The sequence below is a fragment of the Brachyistius frenatus genome, unplaced genomic scaffold (assembly GCF_029030835.1).
Source record: "Brachyistius frenatus isolate BFR_SWC_R1_liver_20210118 unplaced genomic scaffold, ASM2903083v1 Contig_27, whole genome shotgun sequence".
Taxonomy (NCBI): domain Eukaryota; kingdom Metazoa; phylum Chordata; class Actinopteri; family Embiotocidae; genus Brachyistius; species Brachyistius frenatus.
In genome coordinates this window covers 177,353-203,666 of record NW_027210626.1, presented here as the reverse complement: position 1 = coordinate 203,666, position 26,314 = coordinate 177,353, and the positions used below count along the sequence as shown (strand labels likewise).

General features: G+C 43.3%; 1 protein-coding gene across 4 annotated transcripts; it reads left to right on the top strand.

Annotated features, from left to right (window-relative positions):
* Positions 1–543: 543 nt before the first annotated feature.
* Positions 544–25,999, top strand: ranbp2 (RAN binding protein 2). Of its 4 annotated transcripts, none has more exons than XM_069698463.1 (30): positions 544–657; positions 2,265–2,332; positions 2,437–2,548; positions 4,071–4,223; positions 4,518–4,748; positions 4,905–5,047; positions 5,440–5,635; positions 6,136–6,276; positions 6,523–6,682; positions 6,811–6,992; positions 7,481–7,680; positions 8,627–8,750; positions 9,666–9,827; positions 10,301–10,438; positions 11,015–11,146; positions 11,322–11,543; positions 11,701–11,784; positions 11,934–12,075; positions 12,194–12,288; positions 12,384–16,848; positions 17,296–17,373; positions 18,720–18,893; positions 19,733–19,819; positions 20,044–20,225; positions 20,844–21,309; positions 21,807–21,887; positions 21,978–22,129; positions 22,237–22,510; positions 23,447–23,802; positions 24,801–25,999. In XM_069698463.1, the coding sequence occupies exons 1-30, from the start codon at positions 586–588 to the stop codon at positions 25,104–25,106; spliced, it is 9,378 nt and encodes a 3,125-aa protein (XP_069554564.1). In that variant the 5' UTR covers positions 544–585; the 3' UTR covers positions 25,107–25,999. The 4 variants fall into 4 exon arrangements, with proteins under 4 accessions (XP_069554564.1, XP_069554563.1, XP_069554566.1 ...); XM_069698462.1 differs by having other exon boundaries at positions 19,999–20,225; XM_069698465.1 differs by lacking the exon at positions 17,296–17,373.
* Positions 26,000–26,314: the final 315 nt, after the last annotated feature.

Here is a 26,314-nt window from a genome sequence, read left to right as displayed (position 1 = left end):
TTGAACACTGAAAGTACATAAAGCACAAGCAACACTGGCACAAAATTACTTCTTTGAAAAAAATTTCCCCTCGGGGATTAATAAAGTAACTACCTAACCTAACCTTTACACTATTTAAACAAACCCAGATAAATGGAATGTGCACGTCTTAAGAGTTGTAATTTAACGCCTTTGTGGTTTTGCACCCATAAAATAATTGTATTCGTAGCATTGTAAAATATTTTAATTCTACCTGACTGATTCAGACAAGCGGGTCAGAGCCAGAGGCCACCACTCCTTCAAAAGAAAGTGCGTCAGCGTGCGTCAACGGAATATCCCGTTCTCATTGGTTAAGTAGTGCGCGTCAAGACGGCCCACGTGACCCCCTCTGCCATTTGACGGCAATGAGACTGCGCAATACCATCATGGGGAGTTGACGCTACGGAGTGACAGACAAGCTGATGTTAATTACAATTTTTTTGTAGTTTTTTTTGTATATATATATATAATTTGTGAATTCCCGGGATTCTACGCACCGCAGTCAGTCATTTTTTGTTGTTGTTTTTTTTTTAATTTATTTTTTTTTAGAAGCATTTGAAGTAAGCCATGCGGCGCAGTAAGGCTGAAGTGGACCGTTACGTGTCCTCCGTACAGAGCTCCTCTCCCTCACTCAAAGAGGTAAGCAACGTTAGCCGCGTGCTGCCTGCCACCATGTCACCGTTGTCGGCCCGGGCCACGGCCCCCGGCCCCCGGGCCCCGGGGCCCGGTGGAGGGTTACAGCCCGGACACGTGTTTAAACGAACACCGTTTGTAGTTTTTTTTAAATGAAGGTTGACACATTAAAGGCGGTTCGGCTGCAGCTCGGTCTCCTGGGATGAATTCTGTCGCCGGGCAGCGGCGCGAACGTTAGCTAACCGGCATCATGACGTCAACACCCTTCACGCTCACAAAATGCGCGGCATGCGCTAAGTTAGCATGGACGCGGTTAGCTTCGACGTTTCTCGGACAACTCCTGCAGTGAACCCGACTAGATAGATAGTTAGATAGTTACTTTATTAATCCCCGAGGGGAAATTCATTCGCTACAGCAACTAGTTTCGTTTATCTGTAAAAAATAAATAAATAATAGTTTCAGTTTCAATTGTAACAGAAACGCTCGCCGGTACCTGGTTTCTGTATCTGTGCACCAAACCTCATTTGAACATATTTATATAATACTTTTCGTTCAGTTGACATCGTTAAAATTAGGATATTTAATCACACTTCTGCGCTCATAATTACTAAATGTCGAGCTGTGTATTTTCAACGTCTGTGTATGTGTGTTCAGTTGGAGTGATTTGTTATTTACGTAATAAGACAGAAATATGCAAATCTGTTGACCGGGAGACATACCGTCAGAAAACGACACACTAATGGACAAACTGGGGTGTCTGTTCTGCTGGTGGGGACATGTTGCTGGTGGGGACATGTTGCTGGTAGAGTTTGAGCCCACTTCTCCCCATCGGAGGAAGAGTCACTGCCAATCAATACAAAGCTGTTCATAGTGATCATCTTTGTCCTGCAATGAAACGTTTCCATCCTGAATGACAGTGTTCCCCTCCATAGGCCGTGAGGGGGTCACTGGCTGGGTTAATTAAGTATAAACACGATGTGAATTATTCGCTGTGGCCTTGGCAGTCACCAGATCTCAACCAAATAAAACGGGTGATAGAAAATTTTGGACCAGCGTGTGTTTGACAGAAGTCTCCACCACGATCATAAATACATCAAATGAGGGAATTACTTTTGGGGAAAATAGTGTTCCTTCCAGTCCCAGAGACTTGCAGTCCTGAAGACTCCCGGAGACTTGCAGAGTCAACGGTGAGGCATATTAAAGCTCTTCTGGCAGCTCGCGGTGGCCCGACACTTTACTGAGACACTTTATTGTGACTTTTCTTTTATACTGCCGCCAGTCTGTATTTTGTTATCCATAGAGACTCTCACTCAAACATCTAAAGACTAAATGTTAAGGTGATTTAACCCAGTTTCTACAACAACTGAAGTTTGTAACGTTAGTTGTAGTTCGGTGTGTTAGAGAAGCCAACAGTAAATCATACGCGGAGATACTGTTGTTGTTTGCTTCTCCCACTGCTACTTCTTCTACGGCTTCGTCCCACCAGTACTGGTGATCATTTGTATCAGGGAATACCCCTCAATGAGATGTATCATTGTATATTTTAACTAACATTACAAGCAAGATAAATATGATTAAAATTGTTGGTCTGCTGACATGTTTTCTCTCCACAGAAACCAGTCAAAGGGTTTTTATTTGCTAAACTGTACTTTGAAGCAAAGGATTATGAACTTGCAAAAAGGTAAGCATGCGAGCTTCTCCGTTGTTGACTGAAGGCATTCTTATAATTACTTCTCTCCCATGTTTATATTTACCGTCGTCTGGTATGTTTCTTGCTCTTCCTAGGCATGTATCGGAGTATCTCAAAGTCCAGGAGAGGGATCCCAAAGCACACAAATTCCTTGGACAGCTGTACGAGAAGGAGGGGGACATCAACAAGGCAGTAGGATGTTACAAGGTAGAAAGAATGAGTCATTGTGGATTATTTTTTTAAAGGGGGAACAATTGTTTTTAAAAGTCGATGAGCAAAGTTCTCAACAAACCTTGGATTTTAAGTTATTAATTGCAGGTTTGGTAGTTCAAATTTTGCCTTCTGTCCACATATACAAGTGTTTATGAGCAAGATACTGAACTTAAAATTGCTCCTGGTGGCCAGGCCTGTCTGTGATTACTTATACATGTGAATGAGAGGTGTAAAGGTTAAAACCTGCTATGGTAGTGCTGTCTGTGTAGTTATAGAAAATCAGTTGGGCCAACCAAACGGGTATTTTGATCTGGCATTAATACCTGTATGGGGAGGGAAATACCACATATGTGCTCTGAATGTAGTTGAATGTACTTAACAACAAGTTTGTGCTTTTTGTTCCTATTGGCCAGTTTCAATGGTAAACACAAAGGTTGCTTTTGTGTCGTATGTAAAAATTGCTGACAAATTTGGTTTGTTTTGCATTTGGTAATCCATCACAGTGAACCTCTTGTGTCACTTGTTTGTTATGGTTGTTTTTTTAAATAAAGGTGCACCCAGCCTACTTTGGCATTCAAGAATTGATAATCAGCTTCCCTAAAGCACTGATATTCTTCACTGGCATAAAATTTTATCTAGAAACAAATGGTGTTTCATTGGTCATCTCTTGCATATTAAAGCAGCCAATTTTTCTCAGGAACTTTAAACTCACCAGCAGTGAATTTTTGACATTCACACCTTCATTACCATACTTAAATAATTTATTTGACTTGATAAGGACTATTGTATGCATGCTTTAAAAAAAAAAAAAAAAGGTCACAACTGATTCCATCTGTAATGAAGTTGGATTCTAGCTGATGGGCTGAAACAAAGTATTGGTTTTCATCCAAAATGATGTTGGGAGTCTGCTTTTCCTTCATATTGGAACCTTTCTTTTCCTATTTGGGCTCATCTAAGCATAGTTAAAAGCCATCATCTATATAATCCCTTTACGTTCCTGCTGTTTTTATTGCACTCTTATCTGTCTAAAATGCTCCTTCAGGCTCTGTTAAAAGACTGGCTTGTTTTCGTAATAGACAGGAGGCTGACAACAGTAAAGCCTCTTACTATTTGGTCTCACCATAAGATCGCTTCCAGTCTCTGCTTTAAGGTAAAGAAACAACTTAATCATCACTGTGCAAAGGAAGAGGAGGTGTTGAGTATTTATCCTGTTCGTGAAAAGTAAGGAAACAAAAAATTGGCAGAGCAAAGGATGCACAAATTAGGATTTGTTGAGTAAATTAAATCAAAGATAAAATGTGTTGCTGATATAAATACACTGACCTCAGATTAGATTCATCATGTTTATTCAGTAACTTCATCACACTTCACCAAGGTGTGAATGAAACAACCATCCCACTGGTCTTTAATGTTTTGGATTCTGTTTTGGAAGTCTCTGGCCCTTTAGGTAAATCATGTTACTACAGGCTTTTATAGAAACTTGTGCTAATATTTCATCACCTCTGTGTTTATGTAGCGATCAGTGGACTTGAACCCAGCCCAGAAGGACCTGGTGCTGAAGGTGGCCGAGTTACTTGTCAGTAAGGAGGAATGTGACAGCAGAGCAGAGTTTTGGGTGGAGAAAGCTGCCAAGCTGTGGCCAGGGAACCCAGCCATCTTCAACCTAAAGGTGAAGCTTCTTTTACTTCTGCATCTCCCGTAAGACACGTCATACGCCGCCTCTGTCAACTGTCAAGTCATTTAATCCACTCTTTTAAATTGCATTTTCTCAACAGCTGCTCAGTTCACAGCCATCACTTTGACTTCAAAGTCTTACATTTTATTTTCTAACTTTTCATGAGGAGGATTTCTCCTATCAGTGATGTGTAGACAGTTTAAGTTTAAGAAGGAGGGTTCTTGCTTACTAAAAGTGGAAAGGATGCCAATCTGACTCGACTCTGTTTATGTGTGCCGCTCCATTCAGGAGCGTCTGTTGAGCCGCCAGGGGCAGCAAGGTTGGAACCGGTTGTTCGACCTCCTCCAGGCCGAGCTGGCGGCGCGGCCAGCTGATGCCCACGTGAACGTGAAGTTGGTTCAGCTGTTCTGTCAGGACGGTCGGCTGGAGGAGGCCGTTAAGCATTGCCTGGCCGCAGAGAAAAGGGGCATGTTGCGCCACAGTATGGACTGGTACACCGTGGTCATGCACACACTGCAGGTCAGTATGGACTTAAATGTAGTAGGGCAGTACTGCGCAGTACAATATGCATTGTAAGGTGCTTTTTTTGGATGCATCTATAATATCCCATTACATTTCTCATCTGTAAATCTAACCCTCAACACAATACTGATAAATAAATGATATTTGCTCCAGGAATATCTGTCTCAGCCCAGCGTCTCCAGCAACGAGAAGATGTGTCGTCGTCTCCAGAGAGAGATGCTGTTGGCACACTGCAGCCTGCTGAGAATCACCCTGTCTGAGAGCAGTGTGCAGGCATGCCTGGATGCACTCGGAGGGTAGGTCAGGTCATAGATTGAATGAATACAATCTTCTCCAGAAAACCCTGTGGTGCACTTTACTCTAATATTTGGTTTTGGGAGTAATTTATACCAAAACTCAGTTTCTCCATTTGTTGAGAATCAATGCATCCTGGTCACAGCTCTGTTCTGAGTTTGTTGGCAGGCCCAGTCATTCGTTTACTTCTTGATCACAGAAGGGGAATTTGAATCAATAGAACCACACAAGCCTCGTGTGTTTTGACCACTTCGTACAAATTAAGAAAACATCAGATTTGTTTTGTTTTTACTGAGTCAACCATTTGTTTCTTTTTATTCTAACACATCTTCACAACTTCAGAAAGATTTTGTGCTGTATTTTTTTAAAAGACTTTTTGTGTTTTTGTGTGTAGTTTCGACGAAGCTATGCAGACGCTGAGCAGCGTCGCAGGACGCCACTCAGATGACCTTTGTGAGGTGTTTGTGGAGATGAGAGGTCACCTGTACCTGTATGTTGCCACACTGCTGTTGAAACTGGCTCAGGATCGCCAACAGACCTGGAGGGCCATCATTGACCTGGCTGCACTGTGCTACCTGCTGGCATACCAGGTACTGACACACCAGCTAACACGTATATAACCAGTATCTGTCCAGGTGATTGATTACCAGATTCAGTATTAAATCTCCAAACACCTAATTTCCTTTTAAGACTGTTACATAGAATTTTATTTTTTTTACAAATGACACAATTTTGTTAGTTAATTTCTTTTAATATATTTACTTTGTGTATATTAATGTAACTGAGCATATAAATGATTCATTACATTTCCATACTTTGTGGTATTGAAGCTGTTTTTGTCTTAAAAATCATCTCCAAACATAGGTGTTGCAAATAGTCTCGAGACCAGGCTTGACTTGTCGCATACTTCACCATTTGCATTTCTTTGAACTTACTCAGGACTTATCAGCGCTGCAGTCTGAAGATGTAAAACAAAGCCAAACTTTCTGCTTTAAATCTCTTGAAAGCTGCTTTACAGGGCAGGTTATGCAGTTTTTGGGAAACGTAGACAACTTTGGAAAACCAAATATTTTCTTTGTTCTTCCTCCAGGTCCCCAGACCAAAGACAAAAGTGACCAAAAGAGACCAGTCAGCCCCACACCTTCTGGAGCTGCTGGCCAACGACCGACAGAGTCAGGCCGGACATATGTTGTTCAACCTGAGCTCTGATTCATCCGCCTTAATCAGAGAGGTGTGTTTTTGTGTTCTGGTTCAGTTTACTTAAAGGTTGTGGCCTTTTCAACCTTGAGTGAAAAGTTATTTGGGTCTCTCCCAGGGCAATGAAGTAAAGTGTTCAGCTTAACTTTTCGTGTGTACAAAAACACGTGCCAAACTGAGATCTCGCAGCTCTGCATGATTCTGCATGAATTCCTGAACAGCAGGCAGCTTTATTTATGTTTATACAAACTGACAATATTTTTGTGTTTTCTCTGTGTAGGTGGTGGAGGCTTTTGGGAACCGCAGTGGTCAGGACTCTCTTTTTGAAATCTTGTGGGGTCCGCAGGCGTCCACCGGAGCTTCCTTTATTGCCAACGATGACATTCGTTCCATTAACGCCATGGCTCCAGAGCTCTCTCAACTGGCCAAATGGGACACTGGTACAAAACCAAAAATCTGCCTAGATAATCAAGTTGCACAAGATCTATTCAGGTTGTTGTTTTTAAGTTGCAGTTAGTAGGAAGTAACTCCTCCTGTGCTGATATGAATTTTCTGGCTCCCCCCGTAGGCTCCATCCTGCTGCACAGTGGCGAGTTGCAACATCTGAGCTGGTTGGGACTGCAGTGGAACCTTCTGGCCCAGAGACCGGCACTGCGGGACTGGCTGCAGCAGCTGTTTCCTCGGCTTACACTGGAAACCTCCAAACTAGACACCAACGCACCGGAGTCCATCTGCCTGCTGGACCTGGAGGTAAAGTGGAGTCGTGTGAGCTGGTTTGATGGGTGCAAATGACACCGGATGAAGCCATAACAGAGAAATGTATTGACTATTTTCAGCACATCCCAAGAGTATAACAAAATGTCTATGTAGATGAAATAAGCTCCTCCTTTTTAAAGGAACTTTATTTGCTAGACCGCCTGCTTGTAGATTTATTTGGACAACTGGATTATTTATAGTGAAGATGCATTTGTTATTCATTAGTTTTTCTTTTCTCCTTACTCAAAATGAATATATTGATGCTGTTTTATGGAAAGTGTATTTACACTATACTTACATTTGATTACGCATAATTATCCAAATATTTAGATAAATCTCCCTGACTCCATATTTGATAGACCAACACTAATGTTTTCCCTTTATAAATGGCATTTTGCTGCTCAGTTTTTGCATTGAAATTGAACCTTTTTTTCCCCTTAACCGTAAAAGTCTCTGTGTCTCGTCTGGTTTACTCAATCCAGGTGTTTTTATATGGTGTGGTGTTCTGCAGCCACACTCAGCTCCAGGAGACGGCAAAGCTCAGTGGAGGAGTGAACCAGCAGCAGCAGCAGCAGCTCTATGAGCCTCGCTGCCTTCCACTTCCTCTCCTCCGCCTCTTGACCACGGACCGACAGAGGGAGTGGTGGGATGCCATCTACAGCCTCATTCACAAACGAGCAGCGTGAGTGTCAGAACCAGCTGAGCTCCAGATAGAAGTCAACACTCGGAAGACAAAACATCCAACAGTATGGCTAAAACATAAGCTGTTAGAATAACTCTTGTCCACCAGTTTGTTTTGTCCGTATCATACCATAACGGATGTGTTCGGTTACCTTTCTTTTACTTTTAAAAGGAACCCATAAACACTGTACAGTGAACCCTCGTTTTTCGCGGGGGTTACGTTCCAAATAGAAACCGTGATAGGCGAAATCCGTGAAGTAGTAACCTTTATTTTACAATTGAAATAGATAGAACTGGACATTAAATATATCTACGTTACATATAGTCGTAATGTGATTTCAATGCACGATGCAAATCCGTGAAGCAGCGAGACCGTGAAAGGTGAACCGCGTTATAGCGAGGGTTCACTGTACATAGATTTTCAGCTAGTGAGACTCCAGACAGCAATCGAGTGCATAATGTTTATACAGAATCATTTTGTATTCTGACTGTCAAAGGAGGATTTTCCTGGTTCAGTCTGAACATTGTCAATCGTGCAGTATAGTATTTAAATCCTGATGGTGCCTGTAAGTTTATTGCCTTTTTATCACATTATTCGCAATATTTCCATAAATATACATTTCAGGTGATCTCTCTCATAGACCCTAATCAAATTATATGACGGATATACCCATTTTCAGTCAATAGTCATTTTCTGCTAGCAGTTTGAAATCTCAGGAAAATCATAGAAAGCCAGAGATCTTTTGCTGACAGGAGTAAACTCGCATCAAAGCTCTTTGTGACTGTGTGTGGCCACAAACATTTAAATTGGCTGTGAATCCAACTCACTTTGGTGATCCTCGCTTCGTTTCAATAAGTCTGAAGGCTGAAACGGAGTACTTGCCTCTTTTACTGTGATTAATGAAGATTCTGTGAATTCATTGTTTTTCATGCGCGTCCTTTTCCAGTCCGGGCATGTCGGCCAAGCTGCGGATGATAGTGCAGCATGGGCTGAGCACTCTGAGAGCTGGAGAGAAACATGGACTTCAACCAGCGCTGGCCATCTACTGGGCTCAGTGTCTCAGCCAGACGGTATGTACATGTACACACTGTTTATGGGGTGTAATGTGTGTCAACTGAAGGTTCTGGGCCTCACGTGACGATAATTTCTAATATTCATATAGCTGTTGTTATGGGATGTTACGTGAACTGGTATTCGGGCACCAAATTCTGAAAAACATGACGGCAATTGTTTCCTTTGGTTCAGACTTTACCGATGGAACATAAATAAACACCATGTGGAAAGCTGTCGGCAAGTCATGTATGGAGATATTTTGAGTTTAAGTTGATGATCAGGGACAAGTTATAGACGAAACACTTCAAACGTATCTGTAAGGACATCCTGAAGTGTACACAGAATTTAAGATGAGATGGATTCATTTGTTGTCGGTCACAATGTGCACATCCGGGAATGTTGTTGTTGTTTGCGACCTGAAATTGCAGCGCTTTGTATGTTCTTGTATGTAGTACTTTTGTTTTTGTTTTTTTTGTACAGGGTATATATCAGTGCTTGAATTTGTTAATACTAAAACTTGTTATAATCAACGTATTTACCTGTGTTTAATGTCCTTGCTCGTACCACACGTGAAATGCTAGTTGAGTCTTTGTTTTAAACACTTGAAACAGTGCTTTCACGATATTGGATTTTCACTCTGCTGTCATCACGTTGCCAGATACTGTGTGTATACTAAATCGTTACATCTGTTCTTTCCCGTCACTCAGTCTGCAGCTGCTAAAACGGGATTAAGTTTAGGTTTGTCCAAAGAGCCACATGTGCCACTTCTGTGGCCGCGTGTCTGCCGGATACATGATAGGATTTGTAACAACTGAAGAGATGACTTGTGTCTACAGGACTCTGTCTACCACTCCTGCATTATGCTAATCTGACAGGCTGACTTTCTCTCTCTCTCTGACATCTAGCTTGTGTTTGTATGCTTATTAACCCAGGGGGACGGAGTGAACTCGTACTACGACCAGAAGGAGTACATCGGCCGAAGTGTCCACTACTGGAAGGTTGTCCACCCGTTGTTGGAGAAGATCAAAAACAGACGCAGCATACCAGAACCCCTCGACCCTCTCTTTATACACTTTCCCTCCAAAGATATTCAGGTTAATAGTCCTTTCATGGTTTCATTATTTTAATCACATTTTTGATGTAAATAGTGAAGAGTGGTTACATTTTGCTTTTAGTCTGATCTTGAATCTAAAGCTCTTCAGGCTGTACCTTTAAACTTGCCTCTCCCATGCTTTTTTTTTAATTTTTTTTATGTCTCCATAGACATGAATGATGTGTTTGTCTTAGTATGTTAACACTTTGTTGTGTATTGCTTTCATTCATTTATATTTGAATTTATAAATCTGATGTCTGATTACTATCCAAGAGCCCAATAAATAATTGTTAAATTTGGTAGATCTCAGGGTCTGGGGTCAAAATCCCATCAGAGCGACCACAGGAAATATACATGCTCCTGTGATACTGAATTTAGGTGTTTAATTTGAAGAATTTGCGATACGACTGATTTAAGTTGTACTATGTTGCCTTACAAATTGTATTTTTTTTGTGTGTCCGTGCTCCTTTCCAGATTTCTTCTGTGAAAGGCCATGAACAGGAAGCCAAAATAGTATATGCGGCTCTCCTTGACATTGAAGGCAGAACAGAGGAGGCGATCGCTGCCTTGGAAACCATCAATAACATGTCATCTATATGGCATTTGGCTCAGGTAAATCCCAACAGGAGTATGTTCCTCTTTCACTCGTCGACCTTGAAAATGGCCGGCTAATTTGAAACATCGGTTGTGGTAGACGCACACCAAGAATGTAATTCTTCAGACTCGAGACCAAGTGTAAGATTTTTTTTGAGTCCATGTCTTGGCTGGTCGGAGCTGTTTTGCCACTTGGCAGGGATGGTCATGTTTTAGCTTATAAATGAGCTAAAGTAGATGACAACCATGTTTTGTATTTGTCGTAGCTTTTGGGAACTCAGTCAGTGTGAGACAAAAGTAGATGCAAAACGAAGTTATTCGTTGCCGAGACCACAAAAAAACCCTCAAATCACTTCTGCTCTGTCTGACAGGCTAGTATGGTGTTTGTTTGTTTCACTGCATCTGCCCATGTTCGCTGTCATGGCACAGAAATCCTTTAAGAAGTTATCTGTTAGTATTCTCTAAAAATATATATCTCGACGAGTTCATTGTGTTTAAGTTCAATTTCATCCCAATCTGACTCGTATGGCTCATATTGTAGTTGGTGCTTCTATTGCCTGTTTGTGTCTTATATTTTTGTGCATTCCTCCTCAGATCTACCAGCGGCTATCAGAGGAGGCCAGCAATGGTGTTGAGGAGACTCAAGATAGGTGCATCACTTTTCTGAGAAAATTCAGAACCTACCTGTATAAGATCTACAATGCCAACGCTGATGACATTGACAAGGTATGTGTTAATTTTGAACCTTTTTTTAAAATATCAAACCAAAACCAGCAGCACCAAATCAATGATGCATTTCTTTGCTGAAGGGGTTAGCTGTGTGGCCAGTGTTTCGTCATGCTTCTGCTTGTGAATCTCCGCTTCGTAGTTGTGTATCAACTGCCTGCTTCTTGTGCCTCAGCTGCCAGTGTCCATGGAGGAAGTCGTGGACCTCATGAATGATGTAAACCAGCAGCTCGGGGAGGGTGACGAGGCCATGGATGAAGAGAAGGAGGACGAGGGCCGAAGAGGACCAGCCCACTCCAGCCCTGCTCATCCCCCAGAAACCAGTGCAACCATCTCGCACATAAAGTTTTCAACTACGTCTCCCAACAAAAGCATCATCTCTCCCTCCAAAAGACTGGTAGGTGCAGATTATCGAGTATTGTATATTAGTAGAATACTGTCTATGTTTTTATATCTTTTGTACACTGTAGTAAGTGTCTGATTATATTTATAATTTTTGATTGATCAAACAAATCAGTGACTTTTTTTTTAATTCATTCACCCCCATTGTTCAGATTTCTCCCAAGATTCCACCTCATTGGGTCGAGGACCAGAAAAGTCTCCTTCAGATGCTGTGCCAGCAAGTTGAAGCCCTCAAGGTCAGAACTCAAGACACTTTCTTCTATTTCATGAGTTACTCCACATCTCTCCCGCAATTCAAACACTGTCCTACGTGGATGTGCTTTAAGTCACCGCTGTTATTTATGCCGTGGGTTAGATCACTTCTCATGAAAACCCTGTTTTGCAGAATGAGGTTCATGATTTGAGACATAACTCATCAGGAAACGCAGACTCGCCTCATCATAAGATGTATGGAGAGAGCTATGGGGCCGAGGGCCTGCAGGAACCTTTTACCCCGGTCCAGTCCTACCATGGAGCCCCCCTAACAGGTCAGTATGCTACGTGGAACTTCAACCTCTTTAAATTGTATAGTTCCAGCATTTTATCTAAACATAATAGACAGAAACCGTTCATTAATAAAACAACATCTTTGTATATTTTCTTTAGTTGCCACCACAGGCCCCTCTGTGTACTACAACCAGTCTCCAGCCTATAACTCTCAATATCTCTTGCGCACAGCAGCAAATGTAACCCCCACCAAGGTAATTATCATCATCATCTAACATCGGTTCACAGTCATAAACTTGTTCAGACTATGTAAAGTGACATTTGTTTTGTATACTCTCTCCTCACACAGGGCTCAATGTACAGTGTGAACCGTATGCCCCCTCAGCAGCACATGTATGCATACCAGCAGCCCACTCACACTCCTCCATTGCAAACGGCCCCAGCCTGCATCTACCCTCCGCAAGAACAAGTCTTCGGTCCCCCTCTCCGATTTGAATCACCAGCCACGAGCCTTCTTTCCCCATATAGTGATGAATATTATGGCCAGAGTGTTACGCAACAAACCACCAACCCTACCCTGCCTGAACCGGGCTACTTCACCAAGCCATCTGTGGCCCCTGTTCAGCCACAAAAGAACATCGATAAGCCTATTGACTTTGGGAAGCTCTCCTTCAACCAGCAGGCTCCTGCTGAAGTCCCTAAAGTGCCTAGTTTTGGAGCAGGGGCTCAGTCCACACCTTCCGCTGCTTTTAAATTCAACTCCAACTTTAAATCCAATGATGGAGATTTCACTTTCCCGGCTTCCCAAGCCAAGCACAGTGAAAGTTTGCTGGGTCTGCTCACATCAGACATTCCCACAAAAACAGGTGATGTTCCACCTCAGGAGCAGTCTCCCAGCCAAACAGGCATCTTCACCTTTGGCAATAAAAATGTTACCAGCTTTTCATTTGTTGAATCGGCACAGGGCCCAGCCTCAGGAAGTCTGTTTAGGAATGTGGAGCAGCCGTTTCAATTTGGGGATATTGCCAATCCTGTGTTTGGGGGAGCTCCGTCTGAAGCAGAGCAGGAAAGAGCAGCGGAAAGCGACAATGACAGCACTCATGTTGAGGAGGATGAAGATGGGCCTCACTTTGAACCTATCGTACCGCTTCCTGATAAAGTAGATGTGAAAACAGGTGAGGAAGAGGAGGAGGAAATGTTTTGCAACCGGGCCAAGTTGTATCGATTTGACACGGAGACAAAAGAGTGGAAAGAACGGGGCATTGGCAATGTTAAATTCCTAAAACACAGCACTAAAGGGAAGGTCCGCCTTTTAATGAGGAGGGAGCAGGTCCTCAAAATCTGTGCAAACCACTACATCACTACTGATATGCTACTGAAACCTAATGCTGGCTCTGACAAATCCTGGGTATGGAATGCCTATGATTATGCTGATGAAGAGCCTAAGCCCGAACAGCTGGCCATCCGCTTCAAAACAGTAGATGAGGCGTCGCTTTTCAAATCCAAGTTTGAGGAAGCCCAGAAAATTGTGCTCAAAGCACCACAAAAGCACAGTAAGCATGAGAAGAAAGAGGAAGGCCTAAAGGATTCTGAATCACTGGTAGCCCAGTTTGCACTCAGAGAAGGAGAATGGGATTGCACGGTGTGCTGCGTCAGAAATAAACCAACAGATATGCGGTGTGCTGCTTGTCAAAGTGCCAACCCCAAGTCTTCATCAAAACCAGACAGCCAGGCGGCTGGTGAAACCAAAGCCAGTCCATTTACTTTTAAATTTGGTACCGATTCATCAAAACAGAGTAGTTCTGGCTCACCTTTTACCGGATTTGGTGCTTTTGGAGCTTCTGTACCCTCTTCCTTTACATTTGGCATCAGCTCCGCAAAACCTGCTGACACAGTAACCAGTGCATTTGGGTCTGGCTTTGGGGCTCAGTTTGGCAAGAAGCCAGGGCAATGGGACTGTGACACATGTTCTATTAGAAATGAAGCCTCCGCAGACAGTTGTGCTTCTTGTAAAGCTCCTAAATCATCTGCTACAACAACTATCACAGCACAAACCCCACCAGCTGTAGATGCACCTGTAGCACAGCCCTCTGGATCTGCTGCTGCTGGAATTGCTGCCCAGTTTAGCAAGAAGCCGGGCCAATGGGACTGCGAGGTATGCGAAGTAAGAAATGAAGCGTCTGCTGACAAATGTGTGGCCTGTTACAGCCCGAACCCTGCTGCTAAATCAACACAGGGGACTCCGGTAGCTTCAAATCTGCCAGCCGTGTCAGGATTCGGGGCTGATTTTGCAAAAAAAGAAGGGCAATGGGACTGCAATGTCTGCCTGGTGAGAAATGATGCATTTGTTGCCAAGTGTGCTGCCTGCAACGCTCCAAATGAAAATCCTTCTGTAGAAGCCATGTTTTCGAAGAAGGCTGGAGAATGGGATTGTGACGTTTGTCTGGTGCGAAATGAACCTTCTGACAATAAATGTGCAGCTTGTCAGGCCCCAAATCCCAATGCTAAAAGCACAGGCAGCGCTGCTTCCTCAGCCTCCACCTTCAGCTTCAGCTTTGGAACCAAGAGTTCATCAAGCCAGCCGGCTGCCACTGGATTTACAATGCCTTTTGCAAGTGGCAGCACTTTTCAGTTTGGTCAAAACAAAGAGACAAAGTCGGCTGCTTCTTTCAAGTTTGAAGCGCCTCAGTCTGGACCAGGCACCACTAGTTCGTCAGGGTTCTCTTTCTCAATGCCAATTCCAGCTGGCGGCTTCAAGTTTGGCATTCAGGACCCCGCAAAAGAAGAATTCCCTTCCACTGATACTCAAGCGTCATCGGGGTCAGCTTCCAGTTTTCTCAAAAGCATAGCTGACAAGCACAAGGAGAAAGAAAGTGTGCCCACACCTTTAGTTAGCCAAACAGAAGAGGATCAAAATCCATTAATATCTGGAAAAACCGATACCTGCAGTTTTGCAGAATTGGCAGAATCCTCCGGAGGGGACTTCCAGTTTGCTCAGAACGATTCCAATTGCCACGGTTTCTCCGGGGCTGGTGAGCAGGTGTTCTCATCTGTCCAGACAACCCCCACCAAGACAGTGGCCTCAAACGAGGCAGAGGATGACGGCATGTATAAAACGGAGGAAAATGATGACATCCAGTTTGAACCAGTGGTTCAGATGCCTGATAAGGTGGACCTGGTAACAGGAGAGGAGGATGAACTGGTTCTTTATTCTCAGCGTGTCAAGCTGTTCAGATTTGACTCCTGCAGCAGTCAGTGGAAAGAGCGCGGTGTGGGTGTCCTCAAATTCCTAAAAAACAATTCCAATGGCCGGCTGAGGGTGCTGATGAGAAGAGAACAAGTTCTGAAAGTATGCGCCAACCACTGGATCACCACCACCATGAACCTTAAGCCCCTGGCGGGTTCAGACAAAGCATGGATGTGGATGGCCAATGACTTCTCTGATGGAGATGCTAGACTCGAACAGTTGGCTGCTAAGTTTAAAAGCCCTGACCTTGCAGAGGAGTTTAAGGAAAAGTTTGAAGAATGTCAGAGACTTCTTTTGGATATACCCCTACAAACCCCCCACAAACTGGTGGACACCGGCCGGACAGCACACCTCATTCAGAAAGCAGAGGAAATGAAGTCTGGTTTGAAAGACCTGAAGTCCTTTTTGACAGATGAGAAAACGAAGATCAAAGATGAGGACAGCCAGGGAGACCTAGGAACATCCAGCAACGTTTCAACCCTTGTAATGAAGCCTCACGGTGAAACCACCGGCCCCACCTTGGAGTGGGATAACTACGATCTAAGAGAGGACGCTTTAGATGACACTGCTGACTCACCAGTCTATGCCTCTCCTATTGCCAGCAGCCCCCTGAGGAAGAACCTTTTCCGCTTTGGGGAATCCACTAGTGGGTTCAGCTTCAGCTTCCAACCCGGCATCAGCCCTTCAAAGTCTCCTGCTAAGCTTAACCAGAGCAGAGCGTCAGTGGGCACTGACGACGAGCAGGATGTGACCCAGGACGAAGAGCGGGATGGCCAGTACTTTGAACCGGTGGTCCCTTTGCCTGATTTGGTGGAGATTTCTACAGGAGAGGAAAAGGAACAGGTGGTGTTCAGTCACAGAGCCAAACTGTATCGCTACGATAAGGAACTGGGACAGTGGAAAGAGAGGGGTATCGGCGACCTCAAGATCTTGCAGAATTATGATACCAAACGGGTGAGGTTGATAATGAGGAGAGACCAGGTACTTAAGATCTGTGCCAACCACTGGATCACATCAGCCATGAAGCTGGAGCCCATGAAAGGTGCAGAGAAGGCCTGGGTCTGGAGTGCCCTCGACTTTGCTGAAGTGGGAGAGGGTAATATTGAGCAGCTGGCTGTGAGATTTAAGCTGCCAGAGACTGCTAATACATTCAAGCAGCTCTTTGAAGTGGCCAAAGTGGCACAAGAGATAAAGGAACTCATGAGTCCCGTGACATCTAAAGTTGCTCCACCTCAAGACCGTGGAACTGCAGAATCTGCAAACATTCCTGCAGCTGTATGTGGGGAGGCGGCCATTGCTGTTCTGGAAGAGACAACAAAGGAACGTACAGAGCTGCCTCCTGACACCGGACCAAGTGCAGCTCGTTCTCCAAGTCCGGTCAATCCCATGAAGACAGTGGTGTCTCCCCCTAAATTTGTCTTTGGCACTGATAGCCTTCAGAAGATTTTTGGCTCTCCTAAATCTCCCTCTGAAGCCGAGGAAACTGCATCTGGTTTGAAAGCCAAAGACTCTAGACGTCCTGCCAGGGCTCTGTTCACAGCTCCTACATTCAAAATCCCAGAGAAAGGTAAACCAAAAATATGTCCTCCATATAAATTATATTTGTCTGTTTTTCTATTTTTGAATGAATATCATTTCTATTCATTTTATTTGTATTCCACTGTCTTGTTCCATCTGCATCTCATTGCTCCATTAGTTGGCCCAGACCCTTCTTGGTTCTTACCAGGACAGAAACTTCATTTAAAATTAGAGTCCCCATCTCCTCCCCATATCGCCACTTTATATTTACTTTAATCATACATGAAGTATAGCTGTACATTTTAGAAAATTGCATCCAGAAAAACATCTTCAGTAGGTTTTAGTGAATATACTGCACATAGGTTGCAAACCCATAGCATTCAGTCATCACACACTCGTAGTATTCCACATTTGAACCATTTTGGCATTGTTTTCTGATTAATGATACCAGCCTCACAATTAGTTTCTCTTCACCCAACAACCCATCATCCTTTAGGGCTGGATTTTAGGCTTTTCAAAGATAACCCAATGGCTTTTTGGACCAGCACATCAACCACCCAATTTGAACCCCCAGGTACTCTAATCACTACAGTGTGTGTTAACACCTCTCAGCTGTCACCTGGCCGGCCCTTACTACTACAAAGAAATAACCTGGATGCACGGAGTGGAAAAAACAGTGAAGCTAATGTTGCATGTCCAGTGTGTGGAGGTGCAGTTTTTGTTGTTGAGAGAATTTTGATAGTTATAATACCTAAATTTAGCACCTTTGTCACAAAACTGAAGAAAATATTAGTGTAGTGTTCAAGCTGCAGATTTATCAGGGTCATTCTGTGTAATGCAGTTAAATAATGTCATCAAAGGCAGTTAATAATGTTCATAAATTCAAATCTATAGAATAAGATTTCCTTCAGATTTAATTCAATAGGCACAGATCTAATTAGGGCCCAAGCACCAAGGTGGTGGCCCTATTATTCAATATTGCATGTTTCATATAATTATGCCAGTTTTATAGTGCTGCTAACAGTTTCCATGTTTGAATCAATTTAGTTTATCATTTTCCAAGTACTATTAGTTTGAGCTCTTAAATGGCTCTTTGATTTTTGCTCTAAAATAGTGAATTAATTTTGGCTCAATTTTCCACCTCTCCCGAAGACAAAATGTCTATTCAAATTAGACATACGAGTCTAAACTGAAGGACAATCAGATCTTTTACTGCCCTTCTGTTCGTGTGGTTTTTCATTGTCCACGTAAGAAAGGCCAAATTCATGAGTGTAACGATTCTGCAGTTTGAGTAAAAGGGGGTGTGGTTGTATAACTCTGGTTAAATTTGGTAACTGTCAATGCCCAGGTAGACCTTATTTAATTGGCGGTCCGAATCAAGCCAGAGTTTTGAATATCAACACGTTGGTGAAAGTTGAGTGTCCTCTGAAAGGTGAGCTGAGCGCAGAGGGCGTTCCTTCAGAGAGGAATGCACCGTGCAAACGTCACACGTGCTGTTTTTAGTGTCGGGTGTGTGGCAACAGCCTGAAATGTAATTCCCTCTCTGGTCGGACATCTGCCAGTGAAGTGCACCTCAGCAGAGGCTAATGAGGGTTAAAGCTCGGGCGTTAATGCTGGTTAATGTTACAGCACTGTGTGTCCAACAGTAAGTGGTGTAGTCTGTCCAAATCAAATGGAAAAACAAATGCTCACTCGGTACAACTTGTCTCTCACTGTTGTATATCAAATGCATGCTCTTCATTTTTGCCGTGCATGAGTTTCTGTGTGTGTGTGTGTGTGTGTTGTGTGTGTGTGTGTACGTACCTAACACCTGTGGTTGTAAAGGCAATAAATCAACTTAATCCTTTTGCTTTTCCTCAAAGCAGTTTCTTCCCAGCCTGACGTTGTTTTGCTTGCGTCTATTGTGTTCATCTGTCGTAGGGTCCCCTCAAGCCGGAGGAGGCAGTGCGGGCTCGGATGAGGATGAGGTGGAGATTGTGTTTGTCAGAGAACCCACTGCTGAGCAGGCAGCGTTGGCCAGGAAGCTCCTGCTGCCTCTCACCTTCTTCTGCTACCAGAACGAACCAGGCTACACCAGCGCCGATGAAACTGATGGTGAGACCGAAAGACGTCAGACAAGAGCACGGAAGTGAACATATTGACTGAATTAGATTTGAAGTTTTGCTTCACTTTGCAAACTTCCAGTTATTGGATTTATTTTTTTTATTTTTTTTTGCCAATGATGAAGTAATCTTTTAGTAATTTACTATCAGCTTGTTTCATGACCATCAATCTTGAAGATGGATGTGGACTTCTATTGGAAACCAAAATAATTTTTACATTCAGTAGTTTATTCCAAAAACACACTGTATGTGTATCTTTTATATCTAACAAATGTTTTAAAAGGGTTTCCTGTGTCACTTGTTGACTTCTTTCAGCTTCCTGATCAATAGAATTGTGTCAAACCAAAGACAGGAGGATGAATCATGTTGACCTTTTTGAACTATAGAGTGACAACTCATGAAAACATTATTCCCTATCGCTACAAATAGTCAAAAACTCAACTCAAAATCTCTTCTGTGCCTTTCATTACAGTAAAGTAGAGCTTTGGCAGTCATTAACACAAAATAGTTCAATTGGAAACATTTAATTTAGAATAACTTAACCACAACTACCTAACAGATAGGTATGTATATTCACGAGTACAACTCTGTATTCAAATATACTGACAGATTTTGTCAGTATTTGAAAATGTATCACTACTGTCAAATCATTTCCTGAGACAATCAAAAGCCAGTAACCATTCCATCGAGAACGCTGACAACATTTCTTGTTCCACTTTAATTTGTTGTTTCTTATCATGACGAGAAAATGTATTAATACTCTCACAACTGGCCATAGGGGACATTAAATATGAATATTTAAGTCTGAATTGTATTCGTTTGAACTTTCAGATGAGGATTTTGAGTCGGCAGTGAAAGCTTTGAATGGAAAGCTCTACCCTGATCCTCCTGAGAAAAAGGCAGCAGCCTCTGGTGACGGTATGCATGTCATAACCTAGTAACACATTATTTCTCACTCATTTGTCAAGCTACCGTTATTTTTCTACCATTTTTAAGGGCTGTGATGGATAAAAAAAAAAATCATTTAAAAAAAAAAAAAGATCTGTTCCACATTTAAGTCTACCTATATGGCCATAACTGTGTGGACTCTCCTTTAGCTTCCAGTCATTCACTAACCCAAAACGTGCGCGTGCTGCACTCAGAGCCAGACTGCCAGCTGGTGTGGGAGAAGAAGCCGACACCGGAGGAGGAGGAGAAGGCCAAAAGCCTCCAGCTTCCACCCACCTTCTTCTGTGGCCTGAGCACCACAGACAGCGACCTGGACCTGGACCAAGACAAGCCGGAGGACTTTGAGACAGAAGTCCTCAAAGCACAAGAAGTCCTGGTAACTGACAAAGCACTGACAAAGGACACTGAGCTAGTACAGACATTAACTGATATCATGCAAAGAGGCAGTGCCAGAGTGAGAAAGTTATTTGTAGTATTTATTCCTCTTGCTGGGACATCTTAAAGTGATTTATGATACATTATATGACCACCATGGCTTCCTAAAGAATACTAAACTAAAAATGAATCCATTTCTGGTCGTTTTGTAACTATTTTTTTTGCTTCAATTTTGTTTTACTAGTTGATAATAATAAACTTTATTTGTATAGCGCCTTTCCTATAAAAAATACAGCTTAAAGTGCTTTACAGTAAGAAAATTACAGCCTATGCTTCACATGAAAACAGATATAAAGGAATTTAAATGTGTTGAAATGTAGTTAAAATAATAATAACAGATCAACACATTAAAGAAATAAAAGACAGAATAAAGCAAAAAGCATTTTAAAGGAGCATTATATTATAGACTACAGTCATTGGCTTGTTAATATTCTACAGGCAAAATTTAAAAAAAAAACCCAACTTAAAACAATGGTTCAGTGTCTTACTAGAAGTGTGGGAAAAATGTATTTCATGTCACCAAGGAATAATGTTAGTTTAATTCTTGAATCTGTATCAGGTCGCCCAGTTAAACAAAGCTGAAGAGGCCTCGGAGGAGCCCTCACGGGAGCCCTTGGAGGAGCTCTCACAGGAGCTCTTGGAGGAGCCCTCACGGGAGCCCTTGGAGGAGCTCTCACAGGAGCTCTCACGGGAGCCCTCGGAGGAGCCCTCACGGGAGCTCTCACAGGAGACCTCGGAGGAGCTCTCACGGGAGCCCTCGGAGGAGCTCTCACGGGAGCCCTCGGAGGAGGAGCTCTCACGGGAGCCCTCGGAGGAGCCCTCATCAGGCCCGTCGTCCAGTCATGCAGAGGCTGCAGGCGGCACGTTAACGCCAGCTGAGCAGACCTCAGACCAGCTAACCGAGACCCCGAATGAAACTCGCCTCAGCAGCTCTCCCATCGACCTGTCGACTAAGAAGAGCTCAGAGCTGGAGTCCAACACTGAGACTGATGCTTCAGCTTCCACTGCTACAACAACTAGTCAAGGTAAAGAACGCTTCTTGTTCTGTGCTACAGGAGTGACCTTTGACCTCTGACAATCTGCCTGTTGTGTAGGATTCAGCACTAAAACAGGTGTTACATTTGAGAAACGGCTCTTAGTCCAAATGCTAGACTGATATGCGGACCTCCAACAAACATCACCTTTGGCCCAGAATAATATCGTTTTTTTTTTCCATTGATCACGACAAAGTATTGATTTATTTTTCCATCACGTCTTTTTTCCATTTTTAAATGATGTTATTTATCTTGTTTATATTTTATAATTTGTGAGTGGAATGTGGCGATGTGTGGGCTGTATTGTTTGTGTTATCCTGTCTTTGATAAAATAACAATATAAATATTGTATGAATTTACAAAGTTAATAATGTCTGTACTTTTACTCAAGTAATGTTTTGAATGGAGTGTTGTGTCATTTTGGTACCGTATACAGATTTGAGACTCAACAACTCAATATTTTAAAACTTTGTTTCTTTTGATTGCAGACTTTGGCTTCAGCTCGATCGGAGGCTTTTCTTTTGCGGACTTGGCCAGCACCACCGAGGGATTTGCATTTGGAACAAATGGTCGGTTTCAACATCGACATTTTCTTCAGCGTTCCTGGTGTTTCGCCACAACAACGTATCTCACCATATGTTTTGTTTTTCTTTAAATAGACTCTAATTTCTCGTGGGCGAACGCTGGAGCGTCAGTATTTGGGACAGCCATGAACGTGGCAGCTAAAAACAACGGTGACGAGGAGGGAAGTGATGAAGACGCTCAGGACAATGCGGACATTCACTTTGAGCCGATAGTATCTCTGCCCGAGGTATCGTAAACTGTTAAGCGCCAACATTTTGGTCACGTTTACATTTGAATCCCTGAAATAAGCAACAGGACCGCACCTCATCTTCGGGCCTCGTGTGTGTGTCTCAGGTGGAGACAAAGTCCGGAGAGGAGGATGAGGAGATCCTGTTTAAGGAGCGGGCCAAGCTGTACCGGTGGGACCGCGACCTCGGCCAGTGGAAGGAGCGAGGCGTCGGTGACATCAAGATCCTCTTTCACCCAAACAAACATTTCTACCGGATCCTGATGAGGCGAGAGCAGGTGCTGAGGGTTTGTGCCAACCACACGATCACGGAGGCCATGGAGCTCAAACCCATGAACGCCTCGGCCAACGCACTGCTGTGGACCGCCACCGACTACTCAGGTACGCGCACAGTACGGCAGAGACGGGAAGCCGGTCTTTGTACTGAGGGTCGGTGATACGGCCCTAAAATCAAGGTTATTGTGGAATTATAGAAGATATGAGCAGTTTTTGGACCAAGTCATGCAATAACAGAATTTTATAGCAAAGTAGTTTCAGTTTGCATTTATCAAAATGTAATATTTTAGACACGCCATGAAAATTTAAATTTCAAGAGCTTTAGCTGAACCAGTCAATGATGACTTCATTCACTGGTTGAGTAGATGACAGAAATGCCAAATGTGAAGTTTGTAAAACTACAGTTGCTCTATTAAAATATGGGAGAGGGAGGAAGCGAATGTGACATTTGTGGGAACTTCAAATACATTATTTCAGGGTATTTCTGCCATAACAACGTCCTTGATGACGTGGCGAAATACTGCAAATACGTGTTATATATGTAATTCTCCCACCATGAAGCTGCTTTTAGCCATTCTTGTTGTTACTGTGTAAGTGATGAATGTAAGATGCCTAAAAACATCACGCAGTGGCGTCTGCATGATGGCATTGCAAAGACAAAATATTGCTATTGTCAAGAGTTTTTTTTATTTATTTATTTTTTTAAGAAATATAACTACTATCATGAAAGATGCGATACGGCACACCCTTAGTCTGCTCTGCATTTGTCTGCTGATTATTAGCTCTTGTGGATGCATCATGTCGTGATGAGTCAGCTGTACTTTATCTCCACATTTATAACCTGCATTTTTAAACCACGTAGTTTGGGTCTTTTACATATATATATATATTTTCCCATTACTTGAATATTACAAAAAAAAAAGCCTGTTTGGCCTGGTTGCAGACTCGACAGTTTTTAAGATCGTCTGAATACGTTCCATCATGCCAACACGGTGCCCTCTTCTCAGATGGCCTCTCATCTTTGCCTCTTGTTTTTCCAAGATGGCGACGGTGTCGTGGAGCAGCTGGCCGCCAAGTTCAAAACTCCCGAGATAGCTGAATCCTTCAAGAAGACCTTCTGCGAGTGTCAGAGCCGCATCGGCCAAACGCCCGGCGACGCCTCGGGCTTCTTCACGCCGCAGATGTCCAGAGTTCAAGAGCACTCCCGAGACACCAACCCGCAGGTGTTCCTCACCGTGACGGCGGACGGCCAACCGCTGGGCACCGTCACCGTCGAGCTTTTCTCCCACATCGTCCCCAAAACCGCCGAGAACTTCAGGGCTCTTTGTACCGGCGACAAAGGCTTCGGGCTGCGGGACTCCACCTTCCACAGGGTCATACCAGATTTCATGTGTCAGGTGAGGTGACCACGAAGACGAATAGATTACGGCCTCATGGAATATGAAACCTGTGCAGTAGACGCATTTGTTGACAACTATTTACTGTAATTTACTCACCGGTGACAAAACTACACGCTCCTCTCGTGGAGTGGCGCTTTAGTAATCATGTCTGTAATAATGTCAAGTGCTTAGTGTACGCTCGGAAATCTTAGTTTCAGCACGGCTGTATTTGAATCCGGCTAATTTGACTCCCCGGATGACGCTTTTAAATGTTTGACGTCGTGCTGCGTCTGTCACGCGGTGTTGAAGTTTGAAGAAAGAAAAACCTCATGGGTCAGTTAAACAAAATCCACGTTGCTTATCCACGAAAACATTATAGACTCGTTCCAGTGATTCATTCAAGTGATAAAAAAAAAAAAAAATACCACACGGAAGCTCCATTTTTAAAATGGTTACTTTCATCCTGGCCGTGCTCCTCGGATGGTTCGGATGGTTTGTTCACTTCGGTTCACGACGTCTTCATTATGCAGTGATGAAAAGAACAATTCTGCTGCTGCGAGGCAGGATTTAGAATGTGAACAGATCACTGCCGTTTGAATATTTTATTTCATTCGCGTTAAAAAAATAAAAAAAAAAAAGTTTTGAAATGCAATAAAAACACGGAAAGTTATAAATATAAATAAAATCCAAACGGATGAAGAAACATCAATCTGCTCTGCACTCCTCTCTGAAAACTGTCCGTCACTTCTGTTCAGTAAGCAGCAATAAGAAAAAAAGAGGAATTTGACCAAAAACGTGCAGTTTGAATGAATCGGCGTGCGTCACAGCTCCGACTGTCTTATGATCAGTTCGCGTACACATCGCAGATGCTCGCGTCTCCCTGTTGTTAAAATGAATTCCTTCGACTAATTCATGACTTTTGTTATTTTTTATAATTCCATCAAATGAATTCAGTTGGCGAGTGTGCCTTGTACCATTCCTAAACAAGTCTCCCCCCTCCCCATTTGGTGTTTCAGGGTGGTGACATCACCAACGGTGACGGCACGGGAGGCAAGTCCATCTACGGCAGCAAGTTCGAGGACGAGAACTTCGACGTCCGGCACACGGGCCCGGGCATTCTGTCGATGGCCAACCGCGGCCGCGACACCAACAACTCGCAGTTCTTCATCACCCTGAAGAAAGCCGAACACCTGGACTTCAAACACGTGGCTTTCGGCTGGGTGCGAGGCGGCATGGATGTGGTGCAGCAGATGGGACAGCTGGGCTCCAAGAGCGGCGGTCCCTCAAAGAAGCTTGTCGTCACAGACTGTGGACAGCTGTAGCCGTTTTTAAATATTCAGATTCGCAGCTTGGTTTCGATTATAAAATAAAGACTTTGGATGAGAGTCTTCTCCCTGTGCAGTGTGTACCTTCCTGTTACAAGTGAATCCTCCCGTCTTTAGTCACTGATCATAGGGACTACTGGTCAACAACCCTTCATCACACAAACGTGACCCCCGGTAGCCCGGAGTTAGAAAATTCCTCTTCTGTCCTGTAATCTTGTCGCAAATGGGAACCATGGTGTCCTTGGATACGGGAGGAGGCCTCTGGACCAAATGTCGTGTACCTTTGCACTTGCGTCTTTAGCGTCGGTCCATAAATCTTCGTTATATGTTTATTTTGTGTGTGTATAATTGTACATGGACTACTTTTTCCAATATTTGTTTTTGTGCTTTTGTCTTGCATGTGCTCAACTTGATTGTGCCGGTCCTCTTCACAAGCTCTTCTCCGGTATCGTTTCCTCTGTGTTTTTTTTTTTTTTTTTTTGAAGAAGAAGAAGTCTTAACTACAATGAGAAGGGGAGGTTATGTAAATGCCCCTCCTGGTTTTCAACCACGCCCCTGCCTTCTCTCCAGGTGCTGCCTCGGTGTATTTTATACTTTAGGGCACCCCCGGTGATTTTTTTTTTTTTTTCCCTTTTCTTTTGTTTTATGTAAATGAGTTTCACAATGCAGATAATTGGACTCCATACTTGCCCACACAAAACTGGAAGTCATCGCACTGTGCTGCCCTGTAGGTGGAGGGTGACTGGAGGATGATGACGTCACACCTGGTTTGAATTTTAAAAGATCCGTCACGTGTATAGTTTGAGATTATCACAACAAGAGTTGAAGTGGTGCTTGTTGTACCAAAATAATATGCCGATACATGAGAAATAAAGTTGCTTTACAAGTAATGGACGGTTGTGGCGTTTCATGTTTATCTTTGTTTGGTACATCAGACTTCCCGATGCTATTCAGACCTACGGCGGTTTAACATCCATTCTGGGAGACCCGACCACTAGTGGACTGCTCCAGATCGTCACGCGTTTGCGGCATTACTTGTCCTGTGAGAACCACAAACCATATTTTCAGCTTTGGGACATTTTCCTGCAAATCCAAGAGTGTTTGTAAATAAACAATTAGTTTCTAAGCCCCTAAAGACATATTTCATCCTTCCCATCAGGGGGAAAAAAAAGAAAAAAAAACCCCCCGAATTTACCATATTTGGA

What these genes read in the sequence shown, in the direction of transcription:
- ranbp2 (XM_069698462.1), top strand. Translation starts at nt 586, where the DNA reads ATGCGGCGCAGTAAGGCTGAAGTGGACCGTTACGTGTCCTCCGTACAG. An exon ending in ACTGGCCAAATGGGACACTG is followed by an intron (nt 6,683 to 6,810) that starts GTACAAAACCAA and finishes CTCCCCCCGTAG; the next exon opens with GCTCCATCCTGCTGCACAGT. An exon ending in TCTGCCTGCTGGACCTGGAG is followed by an intron (nt 6,993 to 7,480) that starts GTAAAGTGGAGT and finishes TACTCAATCCAG; the next exon opens with GTGTTTTTATATGGTGTGGT.